Source organism: Poecilia reticulata, chromosome 10 (assembly GCF_904066995.2).
Source record: "Poecilia reticulata chromosome 10, P_reticulata-male-v2, whole genome shotgun sequence".
In the NCBI taxonomy this organism is placed as follows: domain Eukaryota; kingdom Metazoa; phylum Chordata; class Actinopteri; order Cyprinodontiformes; family Poeciliidae; genus Poecilia; species Poecilia reticulata.
In genome coordinates, this window is record NC_088839.1 from 12945531 (window position 1) to 12962888 (window position 17358).

At 41.6% G+C, this 17358-nt stretch overlaps 1 protein-coding gene across 1 annotated transcript; it reads left to right on the forward strand.

Annotated features, from left to right (window-relative positions):
* The first annotated feature begins 2369 nt into the window (after window positions 1-2369).
* Window positions 2370-16107, forward strand: neurl1b (neuralized E3 ubiquitin protein ligase 1B). The gene is made up of 6 exons (XM_008419914.3): window positions 2370-3325; window positions 7696-7940; window positions 8012-8345; window positions 11391-12125; window positions 13855-13980; window positions 14329-16107. The coding sequence occupies exons 1-6, from the start codon at window positions 3295-3297 to the stop codon at window positions 14574-14576; spliced, it is 1719 nt and encodes a 572-aa protein (XP_008418136.2). The 5' UTR covers window positions 2370-3294; the 3' UTR covers window positions 14577-16107.
* Window positions 16108-17358: the final 1251 nt, after the last annotated feature.

Genomic DNA, 17358 nt, shown 5'->3' on the forward strand with positions numbered 1-17358 from the left:
ATGCGAACAAGCCGAAAGTAGAGAAAAGTGCACGCACACGGAGAGGTGACTGTAGAGAACTGCAAGCATGAATGTGGCTCATTGTGCTTTTTGGCCTGTGCGCGCTTCGCGGAGATGGCTGCGTTCGCGTTGAAGGTGGGTATGACTCACTTCATCCATTAGATCAGTGGCTGAGGTTTGGACCGCAGCCCTCGCCTGATACTGAGACCACCACTCGCAAACCTTCCCAGGCAGCCATCTGCTCAACGTTTCTGCCTTTGACTTCTTGAAGGAGAGCGAGAATACTGCGAATGTAACACTTTTCTCTCCAAGGATCAGTCACTGCGCGTCGCATCGCTTGTGGGCCAACTTTCCTTGAGCAAACGGAACATGCGCCCTCCTTTTCTGGAAATAACTTTAATCGCCGTAAGGGAGGTATGAGGGGAGGGGCCTTGGAGGGACTGCTGCATTACAGATGCACGATGCCCTGAAGGGGGACAATGCATTATGTTTCGTGGCGGAGCATTATATTGCTGTCTGCGTTTGCTTTATTTTGGAAAGCAGTGCGGCTTTTAATTTTTTTTTAACGCAGTTTTAAAGCAATATGTGAAAGATTAGGATTGCTTATGTCTTTCTGCTGCAGTGTAAAAATACATGTAAATGGATTCTTTGTTTAAAAAAAACCCAAATGTGCTAACCCACTGGAATTGCACGCCAGCCACTGGAGTTAGTCAAAAACAACAACAACAAAAAACACTTTCTACTGAGATGTGCTTTTATTTTTTCTGGATATAAAGGCAAAAAACACACCACAAATCACGTATAATCAAGTTAAAGAAGCACAGTCATCCATCTAAATCATTTTTATTATTTTTTTTTTAAGTTTGGGAAACTCTAGAGCTTCTGTCGTTGAACATGAATTTAGATCTGTGGCCAAGTCCAAAGGAAAAACATTTGCCATTATAAACAAAGCAGCAGCTTCTTTAAAGTTCCCCTGAAAAGTTTTCCTATGTTTGAATAAATCTCAGTGTGGATGGATCCTCTCACCAGTCGCCTTATCTTTCAGTTTTTCTGTTGTGGACGTACATGCACATGACACAGGTAGCGTTGTACTAATTAACATGTAACATTTTAATTTTATCATTTGTCATGTGCTGTTTTTTTATTGACGTCTATTTGTGCGTCCATGCAGATGGAATCATTAACATATAATAATAATAATGTCATGTTACACCTGCAAACATAAATATGTTTTATTGGGATTTTATATGACAGATCAAAAGAAATTATTGCATAATTATTAAGTGGATGAAACATAATGCATGTTTTTCTGTATTTTTCCTAAGTTAAGGTTTGAAAAGTGTTTTGTGCAATCATCCCCCTCTAAAACAATACTTTGTGGAACCCCCTTTTATCTTCTTACCAATTTGTCTAAGCAAAATAGTTCAATCACATTTAGAGAAGATGGAGATAATCTTTTGAATATCTTTTAAATTGTCAGTATTGCCACAGATGTTCAATTAGATTTAGATGTGGACTTGGACCAGGAAGCTGTTATGTTTTTGGAAAATGAACTAAAAACAATTTCTTAGCTAAACTGTCTCAGCTATTTGAGAGTCCTAATGTTGCATATTTAAAATTTTTATTTTGCACATCATTCTGTGATTTAATCATTTAAAGCTACCATAGAACTTCATCCACTGCTTTCTGTTGTCAGGAAATTGACCAAACTGAGTGTTAACACTGTTAAAAATTTACAATATCTCTTTATAACTTAACCCTTCTTCACAGCTTTCTGTTTTTTTGTTTTTTTTTTAAATCACCAGTGTCTCTGCAATGTTCTAAAGTCCTGCAGACATCTTGAAGGACCTCTAGATGACTGCTGTGAACAAACCTGGAGCTACAGATGCTTGCATTTAAACTAAATCTGCAATCATTATGCTTCCATTAACACCCTGTAGTCTGCACTCAGGCAGTGCAGCAAGCTTCAGGGGGGGGAAGCGGCACTTGTTACTGCAGCTCTGCTGTGTTTACAGGGAAAGCTTGATTGCAGACATCATCGCAGCCATATTCACTTCCTGTGTTAATCCCCTCACCATCGCAGCTCTTTATTTCCGAAGCTAAAGGAGAGGGGCGTGGGGAGCATTTTTCATTTCTGCCTCGCTTCACCACAAACACCATTCACCTAAGACTCTTAACGGAGCCACGGTATCCTGCTAAAACAAACAGCATTGAGCAGGCAGAAACAAATGCTTTTGTCTTAGAGTTATATTTAGTCCCAGTCTGCCATCACCCAAACATCAATGCTGACAGGACTTCTTGGTTGGCCTAAGATGTCAGTCGGTCTTGCCCAGAAACCTCCACGTTCCGCGTGGGGCACGCTTGAACATTTTCGCAGCGTGCTGTTTTTGCTTTCAAAGTGCAGGCTTTTGTTCCCCGCTGTGCTGTATGACACAGATTACTGTAGCACCTTGGGCCTCTCTCTCTCTCCATAGCTCTCTCATGCTGCAGGAGACATGTCATCCCAGAACCGCCTTCGTTGATGCAGTTCTCATTCCTACGAGCCCTGCAGGCCATGCATGACTCCTCTGAGAGCAGAGAGATCCAAAAGACAGGAAACAGCTTGAGAGAAGCCCAGCAGTCAAGGCTGTGGGAGGGCAGAGGATAGGGTGTGGAAAAAAAAACAAAACAAAAAAAAAGAAAAACGGGGATTTCCTCAGACGTACTTTGACTTTTATCAGGAGTGTGGAGTCCTTATCTGTTAGCCTGCTTTATGAGTGCGTGATTCATTTAAGGCTCTCCTATTATACCTGTACTCAGGTTGATTGCGTCTCTCCACCAATCTCAAGGACTTTTCAAAGTTCTCAGCATCCTGTCCGCCCGACTCTGTATGGAAATGTCTCCACGAGCCCCGTTCCCCTTTGGATTAGGCATGCCTTATTTATTTATTTATTTTGGCTGCACAATCGTTAGTGTTTCATTGGCGTAAATTAACCTCTGAGTTGATTATCGGGAGGCTGCGTGGGATCTACGCTCACTGTTCCTTTAAAGTCGTGCAGAGGGGAGCCCACGATAAAGAAAGGAGGGGGCAGCTGTGCGCCAGTTGGAGGTGTCTGCCTGTCGCAGCGCCTTGGGGTTGACATTAAGAAGAAGAGCGCGTCCATGCTTCATCTGGGAGGATCATCGCGAAGCGGAAGGCGCTGGAGCACAAGTCGATCGGGGGAGGTGCACGTCGGTGCGAGGATACATGGATGGGCAGAGAAATACTGCAATCGGAATTAAGTTGTCAGCCGGTGCGAGAAATATCAGCATATAATGGGGAATACAGCGCCAAAGCCATTAATAGGTGAGGTTTCTTTTTTTTTTTTTTTTTTCTTTCTCCCTCCTCGATTTTGGTCATTATTTGGCTTATTAATGTGGAGAAACGGCAGAGGTGTGTATACACATGGCTTGTCTTGTGATCGCCGTGCACTGATGCGCTCCGCATCACGGGGGAGATGAGCGTGATTCCCTGGGAAGCGCTCCTTTCCTTCAGCAGCCGCGGTGCTCCACAAAAAAAAAAAAAAAATCCATATGATCAGCTTCAGGATTCATTATCAGTAGTGAAAACTTGACAGAGATGATAGCAAAAAAATGTATATGAAAATTTCATGAACAAAGATCGTATTAGAAAAGCCTCTGCATTTATGAAAAAGCACATCTTTTGCACTACCGCGTTCAAATTTAAATGATAAAGCTATGGCACTTGGCTTTAATTCAGGCAGACATTTAGCATGTTTTTTGTCTTTTGAAGGTGAGCTATTTATTTCAAATTTCAGCAAGGTTTTATTGCAGTAGTTCGTAAAAGCTCAAAACACCAAGGCAGCCCATGGTGAACAACAGTTAAATACATACATAACTGGAATAGAAACGGAACAAACACCAAAATATCATTTTATTCCAAGTGCTATTACTTTAAGAGCAGTCTCGAGTGATTAGCAGTGATTTATTCTTGTATGCGCTTGATTGTCAGTCTCGGTTTTTTCATGATAATGAGCTCTCAGCTCTGAGCCACTTTGTCATGTTACCTAGAGCCCATTACTTGATAATCAGTTCCCCTATATCACTTTGATTTAACGTCTGTCACACTCCCACGCTCCCAGCAGGCCCGTCTCAGCAGCTGAATAAGGGGGTGCTGCCATCACAGCAACTCACATTAGTTGTTTTTTTTTTTTTTGTTTTGTTTTTTTTGCCAGGAATGTTTCCTTCTGGAAATCCATTTAAAATCAAGTCAGGCTTTGATTTGTCAACATACGCTGTCAAAACAAAGAATTTACTCAATAAAATAAGTGCAATCGTAATCATTTTTATTCAATGTTTTTGATGTATTTTTTAACAGCTACAAAAGACAAATTAGGGAGGGGAAAAAACTTCAAAAGTTAAATTGTTAATTGACTTTAACAATTTGACAATTCTAACTTATAAAAGTAATTTAGCTTAAATGTTGTCCTTTTTTTTATAAAAGTTACAAGAAGTAGGAATATTTTTTGATTAAAATGTTACTGAAATAGTAATTAGTTAAAATCTAAGAAGGCTGTGTTTAAACAGTTTCCCTGAAAAGCCCACAGATTTGCTACATTGACAGCAGGGAGCTCAGTGTGATAGCAACATTTGCTTTAGCATTAGTGCTAATGCTAATTAGTTTAGTCACACCACGTTTATAATGTAAAAATAGTTAACTTTCAAATCACTCTAGCTAAGGTGGCTTGTTAGCCTTACTTGAAAACCCCACCTAACATTGGTAATGTCTGTCTCAGGGTTGCTGGACAGTTTGACCTTAGCAACGCCGCTGGTCAAGCTAAATGAAGCAAGCTAGCTCCGAGACAAACTTTACGAACCACAACTTCTGTGCCAAACTTAAATTTCCATTCAGACATGAAAGATTTCACATAAACATGGCAACCTTACAACCTTACATGAGAATTGAGATTGATGGAACCGGCGCTAGTCAAAGTGTTACTTGTTACCAAAACGAATTGGCTAATATTTTTTAGATTTGAACTGATTTCGAACATTACATCTGCATACTAATCTACTTCATTAACATGTAAATAATTGTGATGGCTTTAATTCTGCTTAGAATTGAATTTTATAATGTACATTTCCTGTTAAACATGGCTGTTTATTTTAGCAGTAATTGTGTTTACATCACAGCAAAGTCATCAAAGCTTACCAGTCAGAAATAAATGATTGTCATCCAAACTAGATTTATCTAAGCTATTTAAGTAAATACGCAGCTTGTTAAGCTAAAGAAGAATCTGAAGAATGCTTAAAATCAGTTTTCTATCTGAAGAAGCTGACCTTGGTATGACAGTCTTGCGCAGTCTTATGATTTCATTTATGCTTTTTCATCTTTTAGAATCCTGAAGGTTCAGCATTTTATGACAGGTTTCCCCAAAAATATATTGACCACTAATGAGCAGTGACAGACACAATCCAGAGGTCAGATGATGCTTTTAGAGCCAATCCAGAGAAATGATTTCTTCGCCTCAAAATGTGACAGAGTGGTAGCGTGAGTAGTTTCTCACAATTGAGAATGACCTCGGCCCAGTCAGACATCAAACCTGTGAAACATTTTACCTGTGTACATTTTCTGTCTCAGAAGATACGAAATCCATACTTCCTCTTTTGTGTTAAGCAATGTCACGCAGACACAGTACCATACATTATCTGTCCGTAAATATATTCATCTAGTGTTTGAGTGCATAAAATATAGAAAACACTTTGTTGTTGGCTTGCCTGCTAGCTTGGTCATGGGTTACAACAGTTGCAAATCCCAACAATTTTCCAATTTACAGTCTGTCATTCCCAGATGGAAGTTCCAACTTCCTAGACAAATTAAATGCAAAATTACAACATCTCCAGCTTCAACTTTGTTCCAGTTGCAGATCAGAAAATCTGGGAGGTTGGGTCATGTTTGTGCAGGGACCATGCTGATTACTACATGCAACACAATAAGGTACCAATGCACTTTCTGTGCAGACTTAAAAATTGTAGCATATCTACAAACAGAAACAGTAAATCACTGCTAGATTGGAAATGTTTGTCTGAGGTACAAAATGGCAGAAGTGCAATTCGTTTCTCTAGCTATCCTGATGTTATAGTCTAGCAGCAACAAATTTGGATTTTCAATAAAAAAAATTGATTTCTGCCAAGTTGATTTCTTTTACTTGAAAATTGCTAATTCCTTTTTTTAAGTATTAATAGGGCAGAACATAATATCTGCTATCTGGAGAGAACCTGCACATGCAAACTCTATGCAGGAAAAGCACAGGGTGGGATCGAACGGGGAACGTTGTTGCTGATGGTACTTTTATAAGCTGTTGAAAAGAGTTGAATCTGAATGTGAGCAGATTGTGTTTGTGTTTAGCCCTGTTTTGATAGTTATTTTCCATTTTCTTATTTTTTTATTTTCTTTTACAAGAACAAGACAAAATCTTCTGTTTAAGGAATTTCCAATTGTAGTTGAAAACTGAGAGATGCAAAAACACAGAGGTTTATTGATAAATTTACATTTAGTAGTGAAAACACTTTAGAAGTCTATGGGTCTATGTAGGACCCTTATGGGTCCTACATATTTGTAACATCAATTTTTATTTATTTTATGTGAGGCCCCAACTTTGAGCCGTCCGTTACCGCTTGACTCGCTGCGACTTTCGTCTGATAAGGGCAAACAAGTGTCTATATCAGGTCTCACTGTATGTGATTAAACTTCCCTGTTTGTCCCCCCTGTCAGCGAGGCAGTTGTGCCTCAGGCGGTCGGGTCAAGCCTCAACATGTTTTCTACGTTGCACTAACCTCCAAAGTATATTTTACTTGCTCAAATCCCAAAATGCTGAAGTGCAGATGGGAAGAGAGGCACATCGTTTGAGATGTTACAGATGTTTCCGAGCTCTATAGTTTAGAATATAATCAGTGATAATGCCTAATTTAGGAAATGTGCTGTGGAACATTTCACTGAGTTATTATCTTTGCACCAGAACGCCGTGAATTTCCAACGGGAACGTAATCTCGCCGTGGGCCGCAGGAGGAGAGGAGACACACCGCCTCGCTTTGAGGGTCGACTCGCAGCCAGTCTATACCATAAACACTCATCATTCATGTCTCATCTGGGCTGGCGCTCGATTCGTCTTCTCCTCAGTTCTGATCTGTTTGTTTTGCGATGCTCATCAAGGCGTTCTTTTTCGCTAACTAGGACACTGACTCCTCCTGTGCAGATGAAATCAAAGATTAGGCCTTTTATTTTGGTGTTTTGACACTGACTATGCACTGCGTGATTCATTCTCCTCTTTTGAAGATAACTGGAGGAATAAAGCAGGCTATCCAGGGTTTATTTATGCTGTAGGCCAGGGGTGTGTAAGTATGATGAAGACTAATGGCGTATGTTGCAAACTTTAAGTTTGATCTAATGGGGATAAATTAGACAGTTTCCTGGTGTTTTACAGACAAATTTATTTGAGTCAATTAACAATAATTTTAATACACAAGACTGTCAGTTCCCTGTTTTCTAATGCTGCACTTTAAAAAAAGCTGATTTCAGTCATCTACAGACATTGTCCTCTCAGCTCGTGCAGTAACAAATTAAAAGAAACTTGCAGTCCAGACGCCGTGTTAGCCGAATCGTTGAAGGGCTCTGTTCTCATCCACCTGTGTAACTCTTGATGTTTACCCACACAGATGCTACTTTGCAACCCCGCCCGGTGGCTAGCAGGCAATACTACATCCTGCCCAACAATGGGTCAGGTGTGGAGAGAAGAACGTCTGCCCCGCCTGTCAACGTCAACCTGGAGTCGCTGCGCTTTAACCCGCATGCCAGGGGGAAGAACATCAGGCTGGACGGGCAACTTCGAAGAGCGACTCGCAAGAACAGCTTCTGCAATGGCATCACCTTCAGCCATCGCCCCGTCCACCTCTATGAAAAGGTTTGCCTCATCTCTCCGTACGGTTCTTCTGATAAGGTCGCAGTAAAGTTGTAGCAGTTTCATGTGTTCAGGTCCGTCTTCGCCTAACTGGTGTGCACACCGGCTGGAGTGGAGCTCTGCGCTTTGGTTTCACCAGTCTGGATCCAAGCGAGCTGGAGGCCACTGACATCCCCAAGTATGCATGCCCAGATCTGGTGACGCGGCCCGGTTACTGGGCCAAGGCCTTGCCTGAGAGACTGGCCATAAAGGACAACATGCTGTCGTTCTGGGCCGATCGCCACGGGAGGGTTTTCTACAGCATTAATGATGGAGAGCCCATCCTCTTCCACTGTGGGCTCAGCATTGGCTGCCCGCTCTGGGCAATCATCGACATCTACGGCATCACTCAGGAGGTCACACTGCTTGGTAAGAATCTCGTGATGCTGGTAGTCGGTGCATTATGAAAAGATCAGGTTTTGTGAGCAAACTCAACTTCTAATAGAAAGATATTTAGCCATGTACAGTGCTTTGTAAAAACCTTCTGTGCCCTTGTTACAACCATAAATATCTATGCCTACAAACCTCAACACATTTTCATTTAAACATATTGCGATAGACCAACATGAGTTAGTGAATACATGAGAAGTGCAAGAAAATGGATGCATTTATTTACATTTTTAGAAAAAAAACTTTTGAAAAGTTTGACAAATTATGACATTAATTATGCTTTGATAAGAAATTTTTTTTTTGAGTTGTCATTTCTAGGAGGTGAGCCTTGTGCCACAGCATCATGTCTTCTTTCAGCACCACAATGTTTCAGTATTGAGATGACCCATTCAGAGTGAAGTGAAGTGTTAGTTTTATGTCACAAATACATTTTGCAAATGGCCAAAAAAATAAATAAATGTTGGTCGCAGCCCAAGTGTGTTGAGGGCTGAATCATTGTTTTTATCAACAAATTGTCTCACCTGAGCCAAGAATCTCAGCTGCTCCTCCAGGGACACCTCAGACCTCCTGACTGCTTCTCTAGATTTTGCTCTCCTTGCCCAGCCTGTCGTTTTAGGCGGATGGCCATGTCTCCTTAGGATTGCAACTGTTTTGCTCTTTTCCCATTTTTAGATGATGGCTTGAACAGACTTGCGATATTATTTTACAACCTAAACTGTTTTACACTCCTCTAAAAATCCTCTGAGGGTTTCACAGAATATCTGGATTTAAACTGAGATTACGCAGAGGAGTTTGGAGGCTTTTGCAGAACGCTGCAGTCGCAGCAGATTTTATGTAGAGTTTTCAGAGCAGTAGAAAACCTTGTGTCATTATTTTTAGCTTCACAAATATTCACCACTTTGTGCTTACCTATTAAGAGGCAAACCACGTTGAAGTTTGTGGTTGTTTCGTGAGAAAATGTGAAAAACTTCAGGAGATATAAATACTTTTGCAAGGCACTGACTATAGTACTCCATATTTTTCTCTTTGGATTCAAGTCAGTCATCTTGCGACCATGTGTTTTGACAACCCAAAGTCAACAGAAACACATTTTTATAGGGTCAACATATTCACGGCTAAATTAGACAGATTTTTGGGAGTTTGGCTTCACAGCCCCCTGGGTCGGTTTCAAATGGTCTGGGATGGCTCGATGATGAATGATCTGTGTGTCAAAACGGATCTGTGTTTGTCTTAAAAACCAGAGCCTCTTTATTTCAAATTGGCTAACATGACATGGAGAAATGAACAACAGATGTCATGCGGTCTATTCACCCTCCCAACTACTATTCACAACTTCCATAAACACTCTCTTACTATCACTTTCCTGAGCCGTGTAACGTTTTTGCATTCACGCCGGCTTTGTTCCTTTCAACGTCTGTCCCCCTCGCTGTCCTCGCTCTTACACTTACTCCATCGGGCGTGTTTGTCTTCGCCCGACAGAAGCTGTAGCCTTGTTTGGTCAAGGCGGTCCGTCCCTGAAGCTTTGGTGAGGGGCCAGGGAGCTCTACTGCTCCAACATCTCTAGAAATAGTGGTAAAGGAATGCACCATAAGTCAGAGGGGGGCTACAAGCAGCAGACTTGTTTATATCTGTTTCTGGAGTGCAGGGAAGCTGAAGCTCTTCCTGACAATGCTTGTTTGTCCACGTAAAGTAAATACAACTCGAGGCTAAATTCAACATAGATGTGTTTACGTTTTGATTTCTGGACGCTATCATCATATTTTGTCATCAGAAACAACCCTAAGCTGGCTTTAGCAACTGTGAAATCCTCAACATGTGCAAAAATGAAACGCGTTGTAAATCGTTTTTATCAAATGGCGTCATTGCGTTCTCATCAGAAATAGCCTCAGTCTTCAAAAAATAATAGTATAAATCCAGCTGTTCTGCAGGGGCTCGAGAAGTTTGGAGTATCTTTAGCGGACAAAACAGCAGAAAGGATGGGCAGAACATTGGATCATACGGGTCAGGCTTACACCAGCGTTACCTGATATACTTCAATATAAAACTGAAGATTTACCTTCAAACCTATAAAGACACGGCCATCAATCCAAACTGACAGTCCAGACAAGGAAAACCTTAATCAGAAATTCAGAACCCCTGGAGATCCACAACTCAAAATGAGGCTGCAATACTCGTCAAAAGAAACCCAGAAGAAGTTTGTCACAAGTCAAGTGGGCGACGCGGCAAACATGTGGAAGAAGGTGGTCATATAAAATGCTGTGTGTGGTGGAAAGCTAACGCTGCATATCGCCTAGAACATACCGTACCCCTTGTGAAACACGACAGTGGCAACAGCATGCTGCGAAGAAGCTGTACTTCAGCAAAGACGGGGAAACTGATAATAGCTGAAGGGGGACGGATAGAGCGAAATATGTGTAGTCCTAAAAGAAAAACAAAGCCTGTGAGAGGGGCACGTTGAAGCAGGATTATGATCTTACACAGTAAGTGCTACAACGCAACAGTTTAAATTAAAGCCTGGCTGTGTGTTAAAATGGCCCAGTCAAAGTTCAGACCTAAATCAAATTGAAATCTCCAACCCGTTTGTCAAAGCGTGAGCTATTCTTGCTAAGGAAAAATCGGCAAAAACTTCAGTCTCTAGATGTGCGTAGCTGGTAGAGACATGCTCAACATCTGAAAAATAAAGGGCTGAAATACAACTCAGTCGGCAAAAAGCAGCATCCATGAGTTATCCTCTTTCATATTTCTCCTGGAAAAATGAAGCCTCTGAAAAGAGCTGTGACTAATAGCAGATTTTGCAGTTCATTTTATTGCCAATATTACAGCTTTCCAGTAAGTGTTATAAAAATTTGTCTGAATCAGTCTGAACTAATATTCCTGACAGCCAGTACATTTTTTTTTCATGTCTTGTCTCGGAAAGTAAGAGTAAAGTGCCAACTAGAAGAGAGAACAGAGAAATGTTTTGGGACAGATTATATCATGCCATGGCATAGCCATTAACCTTTTCGTGCGCATTTTGCTTCGCAGACAGCACGTTTGCTGAGAGCGTGGGGTCCAGCTGCCTGAGCGCTGCCCGACTGAGTGCCTATCTCCCCCAGAGCAGCCACGACTCGGCCAATTACAGCAACAATCAGCTGGAGAACAACCAGGCGGCTGCTGCCAAGATGGCCAACCTCCAGCTCAGCAACTACTCTCAGCTCATCCCCTGCTGCTCGTCCTCTTCTTCCTCCACCATGCCATCCTCGGCCGTCTCCTCCGCGTTCCAGAGGGGTGTCCGGGGTCTGCCGTCCCTGCTGGACAACGACTTGCACTTTCATCTGATCCGTGGAACTGATGTGATACTCTCCGCAGACCGTTTGGCCGCCTGTATCCACTTTCTGGACAGCAGTCGGACTCTGGTGTTCAGCGACCGGCCGCTCCACGTAGGAGAGACTTTGTATGTGGAGGTGGGCCACCTGGGCCTGCCTTACTTTGGGGCGATGTCGTTCGGTTTGACGTCCTGCGACCCAGCTTGTCTGCACTCTGGAGACCTGCCGGCTGACCCCGAGGTGCTCCTGGACCGGAAGGAGTACTGGGTGTTGCACCGCGGCTTCCCCATGCCTTGCTCTGGAGACGTGCTCAGCTTCAGCCTGCTGCCCAGCGGAGAGCTGCACCACGGGGTGAACGGAGTGGGACGGGGCCGGCTGCTCTGCGTAGACTCCTCTCAGGTCCTGTGGGCCTTTTTCACACTGCACGGAGCTGTGAACAGACTCAGGATACTCGGTAAGTGTGTTCAGAGCTGCACACGAAGCACACAAAGCGTCTGAGGAGCCAAAGCAATAAAACAACTTGGATAGCAATCACTGGAACTTTCCCCTTTAAAGAAAAAGAGAATTTTGTTCACTGATGCTTAATGGGACAGAGCTGTGAGCACATAAAGCCCTGTGACGACGAGGCACATCAGTTTAGTGCCATTTCTCCATCTGTTTTTAAATGCAAACAGTGATGACGCAGTGAGATGAGATGGGATGTGTCTCTTTGAAGGGCGAGGAGATCATACATAAACTATTTATCCACCCTACTTTATCGTTAGCTTTCCACCTCGTGTTCCAGTTGTCAAGTAAATGTAAATAGACAATCGGAGTTGCAGAGCAGCAGACTTTTGATCTCTGGGTTTGTTTTGTAAATTTCTGACCTCAAACTACAGAAATTAGCAGATTTTTTTCTTCACGGCCATAACTCAAAAGCATTCAAGAATAACTGGCCAATTTTTAGTTCTCTTTTCGCAATGCCATCTCTTTCCCTTCTGCATACCTGCAAGCAAGCCGTTTCTTAAACCAGACTGTACATATCAGTTTACTTGTCTTTTTAGTTAAGTATTTCTGACGAAACAATCATAAAAACGCTCAGATCTTTCACATAAATTGATCCGTGTGTGAGCTCTGCTTATTATTTTTTCGAGACGCTAAATGACGCCCTATTTCCATTTATTTTAGCTATGAACTGGAATCATGTCTGCTGCTGACAACTACATGGAATAACCATATGCAACTTTTTAATTATACACACAATTTGTCTGAGTTACATAGCCATATTTTCTAGAGTTGACGATTAAGTTACTCGATATACTCCTTTTGTCCAAGCAGATGAGAAACATAATTTTGTACCAAAACAGTCAGGAGCTTCAAAGTTCAAGGTTCAATATAGTAAAGGAGCAAGACGTCTTCCTGTCTCAACGGTCGCTAATTATTTATGTTAGAAGCAGATGTGGTGTCTGTTTAGCAGCTCATGCTACATTTGAGCTATTAGCATTAGCATCTCTCTCTTTGTATTTCATAGCGAATGTAAAGCCTTACTTACTTCTTAGATTTCCAACATTTCTGGATCGAGAGACGTTGAAAGCTCAACACGGTAAAACGGAGCAACTTATCTGTAACATGTTCAGCCTTCCTGTTATCTGCCTTATTTATTTGTAAATCTGACCGTTTTAAATTACTGAGCGCTAAAAACAAAGTCTATCTGCTTGATCGCAATTAGATTGAAAGGAATCTTAATACTCCACAAACCAAACGTGGGCTTCCTGAAATGATGACAACATTTCTCGTTTCCCAGGCTAAAGGAATTCGTCTGGGTAGATTTGTTCTTCATTAGGCGGTTTAACCTTGAGCTGCGACCTTTTTCAGTCCCTGTGGTCTGACTCCCACATAAACTCCCATCAGACCAGACCCCCGTTCTCTCTTGTTTTTAATCCAGCGATGTTTCTGCTATGAATAGAAGACCGTGAAACAAAAAAAAAAAGTTGCTGTAATGAATAAGCATCCATATGTAATCTGTCTGCTTCGGGCATGTCAGAGTACAGCCTGCAGCTTTACATTCGGGCCGCCGACATTCCGAAATCACTCGTTTTTTTTAACTTACGTTAAGTACATCCTCGAACTGAATCCCAACCTTTTATAGATGGGGAGTCTAATTGTGTGGCGGTTGTTGATTTATAATTGTCTTTGCGGAGCAGGAACACTGCAGTCCAGTCCTCCCTGCACATCCCCCACAACTTCCCAGAGCAGCAGCCCAGATGACAGTGACTCAGACCTGGCTTTCAGCGTCAACAGATCCTCCTCTGCCTCAGAATCCTCTCTGGGTAAGATGCCAGATGTTGACAGCATGAATTATACTATACCGTATATATGGAGTCCTGCATGAGGCTCCCCCCCCCCATGAGACGACTTAGAAGTGCAGCAGTTCTGTCAGGCTGCGGGGAAAATTTGTTGTTTCGTACTTTTATCCATTATAGGAAGCGAGGCTTCTGCAGAAACATTTCTGGAATGTGAAGAGTTTGTCATTGGCAAGGACATTTTGTTAAAAATGTTTAGAGTAGTCTTACTTTTACATATTGTTCTGAGCAGATGAATATTAAACAATAAAAAAAAACCTCATTCTCCATCAACATTACTCTTCCATTCATTCAAGCTGTCTTCTCTCCTTCCAGTGACTGCTCCCAGCTCCCCGCTTAGCCCCCCTACTTCCCCCTCCCTGACTGCCTCTGAGCTGCCCCCTGCTGGGAAAAGCGGAGAGTGCACCATCTGCTTCGACCAGGAGGTGGACACGGTCATCTACACCTGCGGACACATGTGCCTGTGCAACGACTGCGGGCAGAAGCTGAAGAGACAAATCAACGCCTGCTGCCCGATATGCAGGAGGCCCATCAAAGACGTAATCAAAACGTACCGGCCGTGATGGCGGCTCCGCTTTGTGAGCAGGTGCTGCGCGCGTCTCCGCCACCTGTCGACTCCTCTCAGGCTTCGCTGGACCACAATCCCGACCTTAAACCAGAAACTGACCGCATCAGAACATCACTGTGCCTCTTAGATTCCCCTTACACGTGGCTGAACGCAGTCTGGAGTCAGAGCTAAGAGGGATTAATGACCAGACTCGATGTTTGACCGCCGTCACTTCAGCCAAGACACGATGGAACATGTGCTCCGTTTTATGTTTTTCCACATCATCTCACCTGTGTTGTTGAAACAGAGAGGCTTTGTTGTGACTATCTTGTCCTTATTGTTGTCATTCTAGGTATGTAGTAGTCCTTAGCAAAAAAAAAAGAAAAAAAGAAAGAAAATAAAACATAGACATTGAACACGTTTTATGTAACCGCAAACTTCAATCCATTTAGTTTAGATTTTCTGTGAAAAAACAACAACAAAAAGAACAAACTGGTACATTATTGTGACACAAAGAACAGAAAAAAATAACTGAAAAGTGCGGCGTGCATTTGTAGAACCACACTAGATTTTCTGTTACGACTTAAAAAACTTTTGGAGCACATCTCTATGGGGCTTTGGACATCTAGAGAAGAACATTTCTTATTTTGTAAAGATCTAGATCTAGACGTCAGCTGAATCACTCTTAGCTATTTTAATCTCTACAATTGATTTTCTAGCATCCAGTTCGGCGTTTATGGTTGTTGTCCTGCTGAAAGGTGAACCTCTTGCTGGTTTTCTTCCTCTCGCCTTTTCTTAGCCCCGTCCATCTGTCGACCAACTCTAAAGCTCTACAGCTTCCCTGTCTCTGCTGAAGAAAAGGATCCACAACCCTTTTTCACTCTGTGAGTGGTGTTTTCTGGATAGAACTAAAAATGTTAAATATCCATCCCCAAATAGAGTTTCGTACGTGGACCAGAAATTTCAGTTTTGGTCTCATCTGACCAAAGCTTCTTCCACATTTTTCCTCTACATGGCATGTGGCAAACAAACCTGCGGGGCCTTCAAAGAACAATTAGACTTAGAATGGGGCTAAAATTCACACGGTAAAGAGTAGAAATGCATGTCACTTTTTTTTTCCTTTTTCTGTTTTCTGCAACGTTTTTGTAAACCACGCATCCTTTACTTTGTCCTTAATGGTTATGTGTCGGCCCATCACGCAAATTCACACCAAAAACACATTCTCAGTGTTTTGGTTGTAACGTGACAAAATGTGAAAATGAATACTTTTTGCAAGGCGCTGTACATGTCATCCAAGAGAACCTGTGGACCATCGACTTCGAGTGCCTTAGATTGTTGTTACGATATCTCTAAAAGCAAATAAATAAATAAATAAATAAATACAATCCCTAGCCATAGCCATAGCCATGTGTGCTCTCCCTTGAGGCACACAGAATGTACGCAACGAGAGTAGAGGCAGGTTAGAGAGAAGGTTGTGGCTGGACGTAAGGGAAACGCCATGCTCTAAAGAAAAATGTAAGTTTGCTTGAGGAAAAAAAAAAGAAGAAGGAAAGAATCTGGTTTTGCACTCTGAGAGACTGACAGTATTGTCTAAATACAGTTGATCTAGTTTTATTTCATAAAGACTAATTTAAATGATATTTTTGAAAAGCACAATTATAATTTAACACTAGCATACCCTTGCTGGTAAGCGATGCTCCTGAGTAAGTCAACTTAGAGTGTGCACAGTAATATAAATTATATTAAACGTAGAAGTACACACTAGAAATAGACGTTTGCTGTTTATTAGGGAAAATATTGCCACTAGTTTTTACAATATAACCTATCTAGAACATAGTATAGAACTCATGAGAATCATGATAGTATTTTTTTTTTTTTTGAATAATGAAGCTTTGCTGATTTATACTTTCTTGTAAAAATGAGCCATCTTTTGTTCTTTACAGCATTTTAATAAAAATATCTATTGGAAAGTGAACAAATCCTAAGAAACAAGTGTTGCAGTTTGTTTTTTGTTAAAATGTGATTTTTTTATTTTTTTTCTTCCTGAGGATCATTTTAATTTTTGTTATTTCGGGAAAGAAAATGAAGTTGCAAAGAAAGAAAATTATTTGTGTTTTTAGGTGAAGCGTGACACCGAAACGTTAAGTTGTCATGACTTCACGGCGATGCTGTTCATTTGAACACCTCTTCATCCTCAGTTTCAAACACGAGGTTTTGGTTTTAGATCAGAAACTTTTCATATTCGTATTCATATTTCATAAAGACTACTTAATGATGTTATTAAATGGAGCCGCAGCCATTTACGTATGTGATGACAAACCTCAAACACGCTGCTTATTTGCATGAAAAGACCATGCTCTTGTTCTCCTAGTGCCACAGTCTAAGTTTTGGTGTGTTATTAGGGTCTTTATTAATAATCATCGCGCTCATCTCCGCGGTTCCGGTCCTGTTCAACCACCACAAATCATCGTCACTGAATAAAAACATTTAATGTCTGACACAGTCATTGTGAATATTTAAAACTACAACTAGTCATGAATTAATTAAACAGCCCCAATCCCTTGTCTTAAAAATTACAAAGAGCTCTAATGCATTTTTCTTTTTAAGTCACTCTGACCTTCATTCACCTTGATGCCTGTCAAACTCAAGGTCATACTTTCCTGCACTCTGGAGATTTCGAAACGTGATGTTTTGTCCAGATATGAAGTGATAGCCATCATATTTGCACGGTGAACTGTGGGAACAATCAAAGTAGATGAAAGGTCATGCTAAAGATGTTGGAAACTCCCGTACGTTTC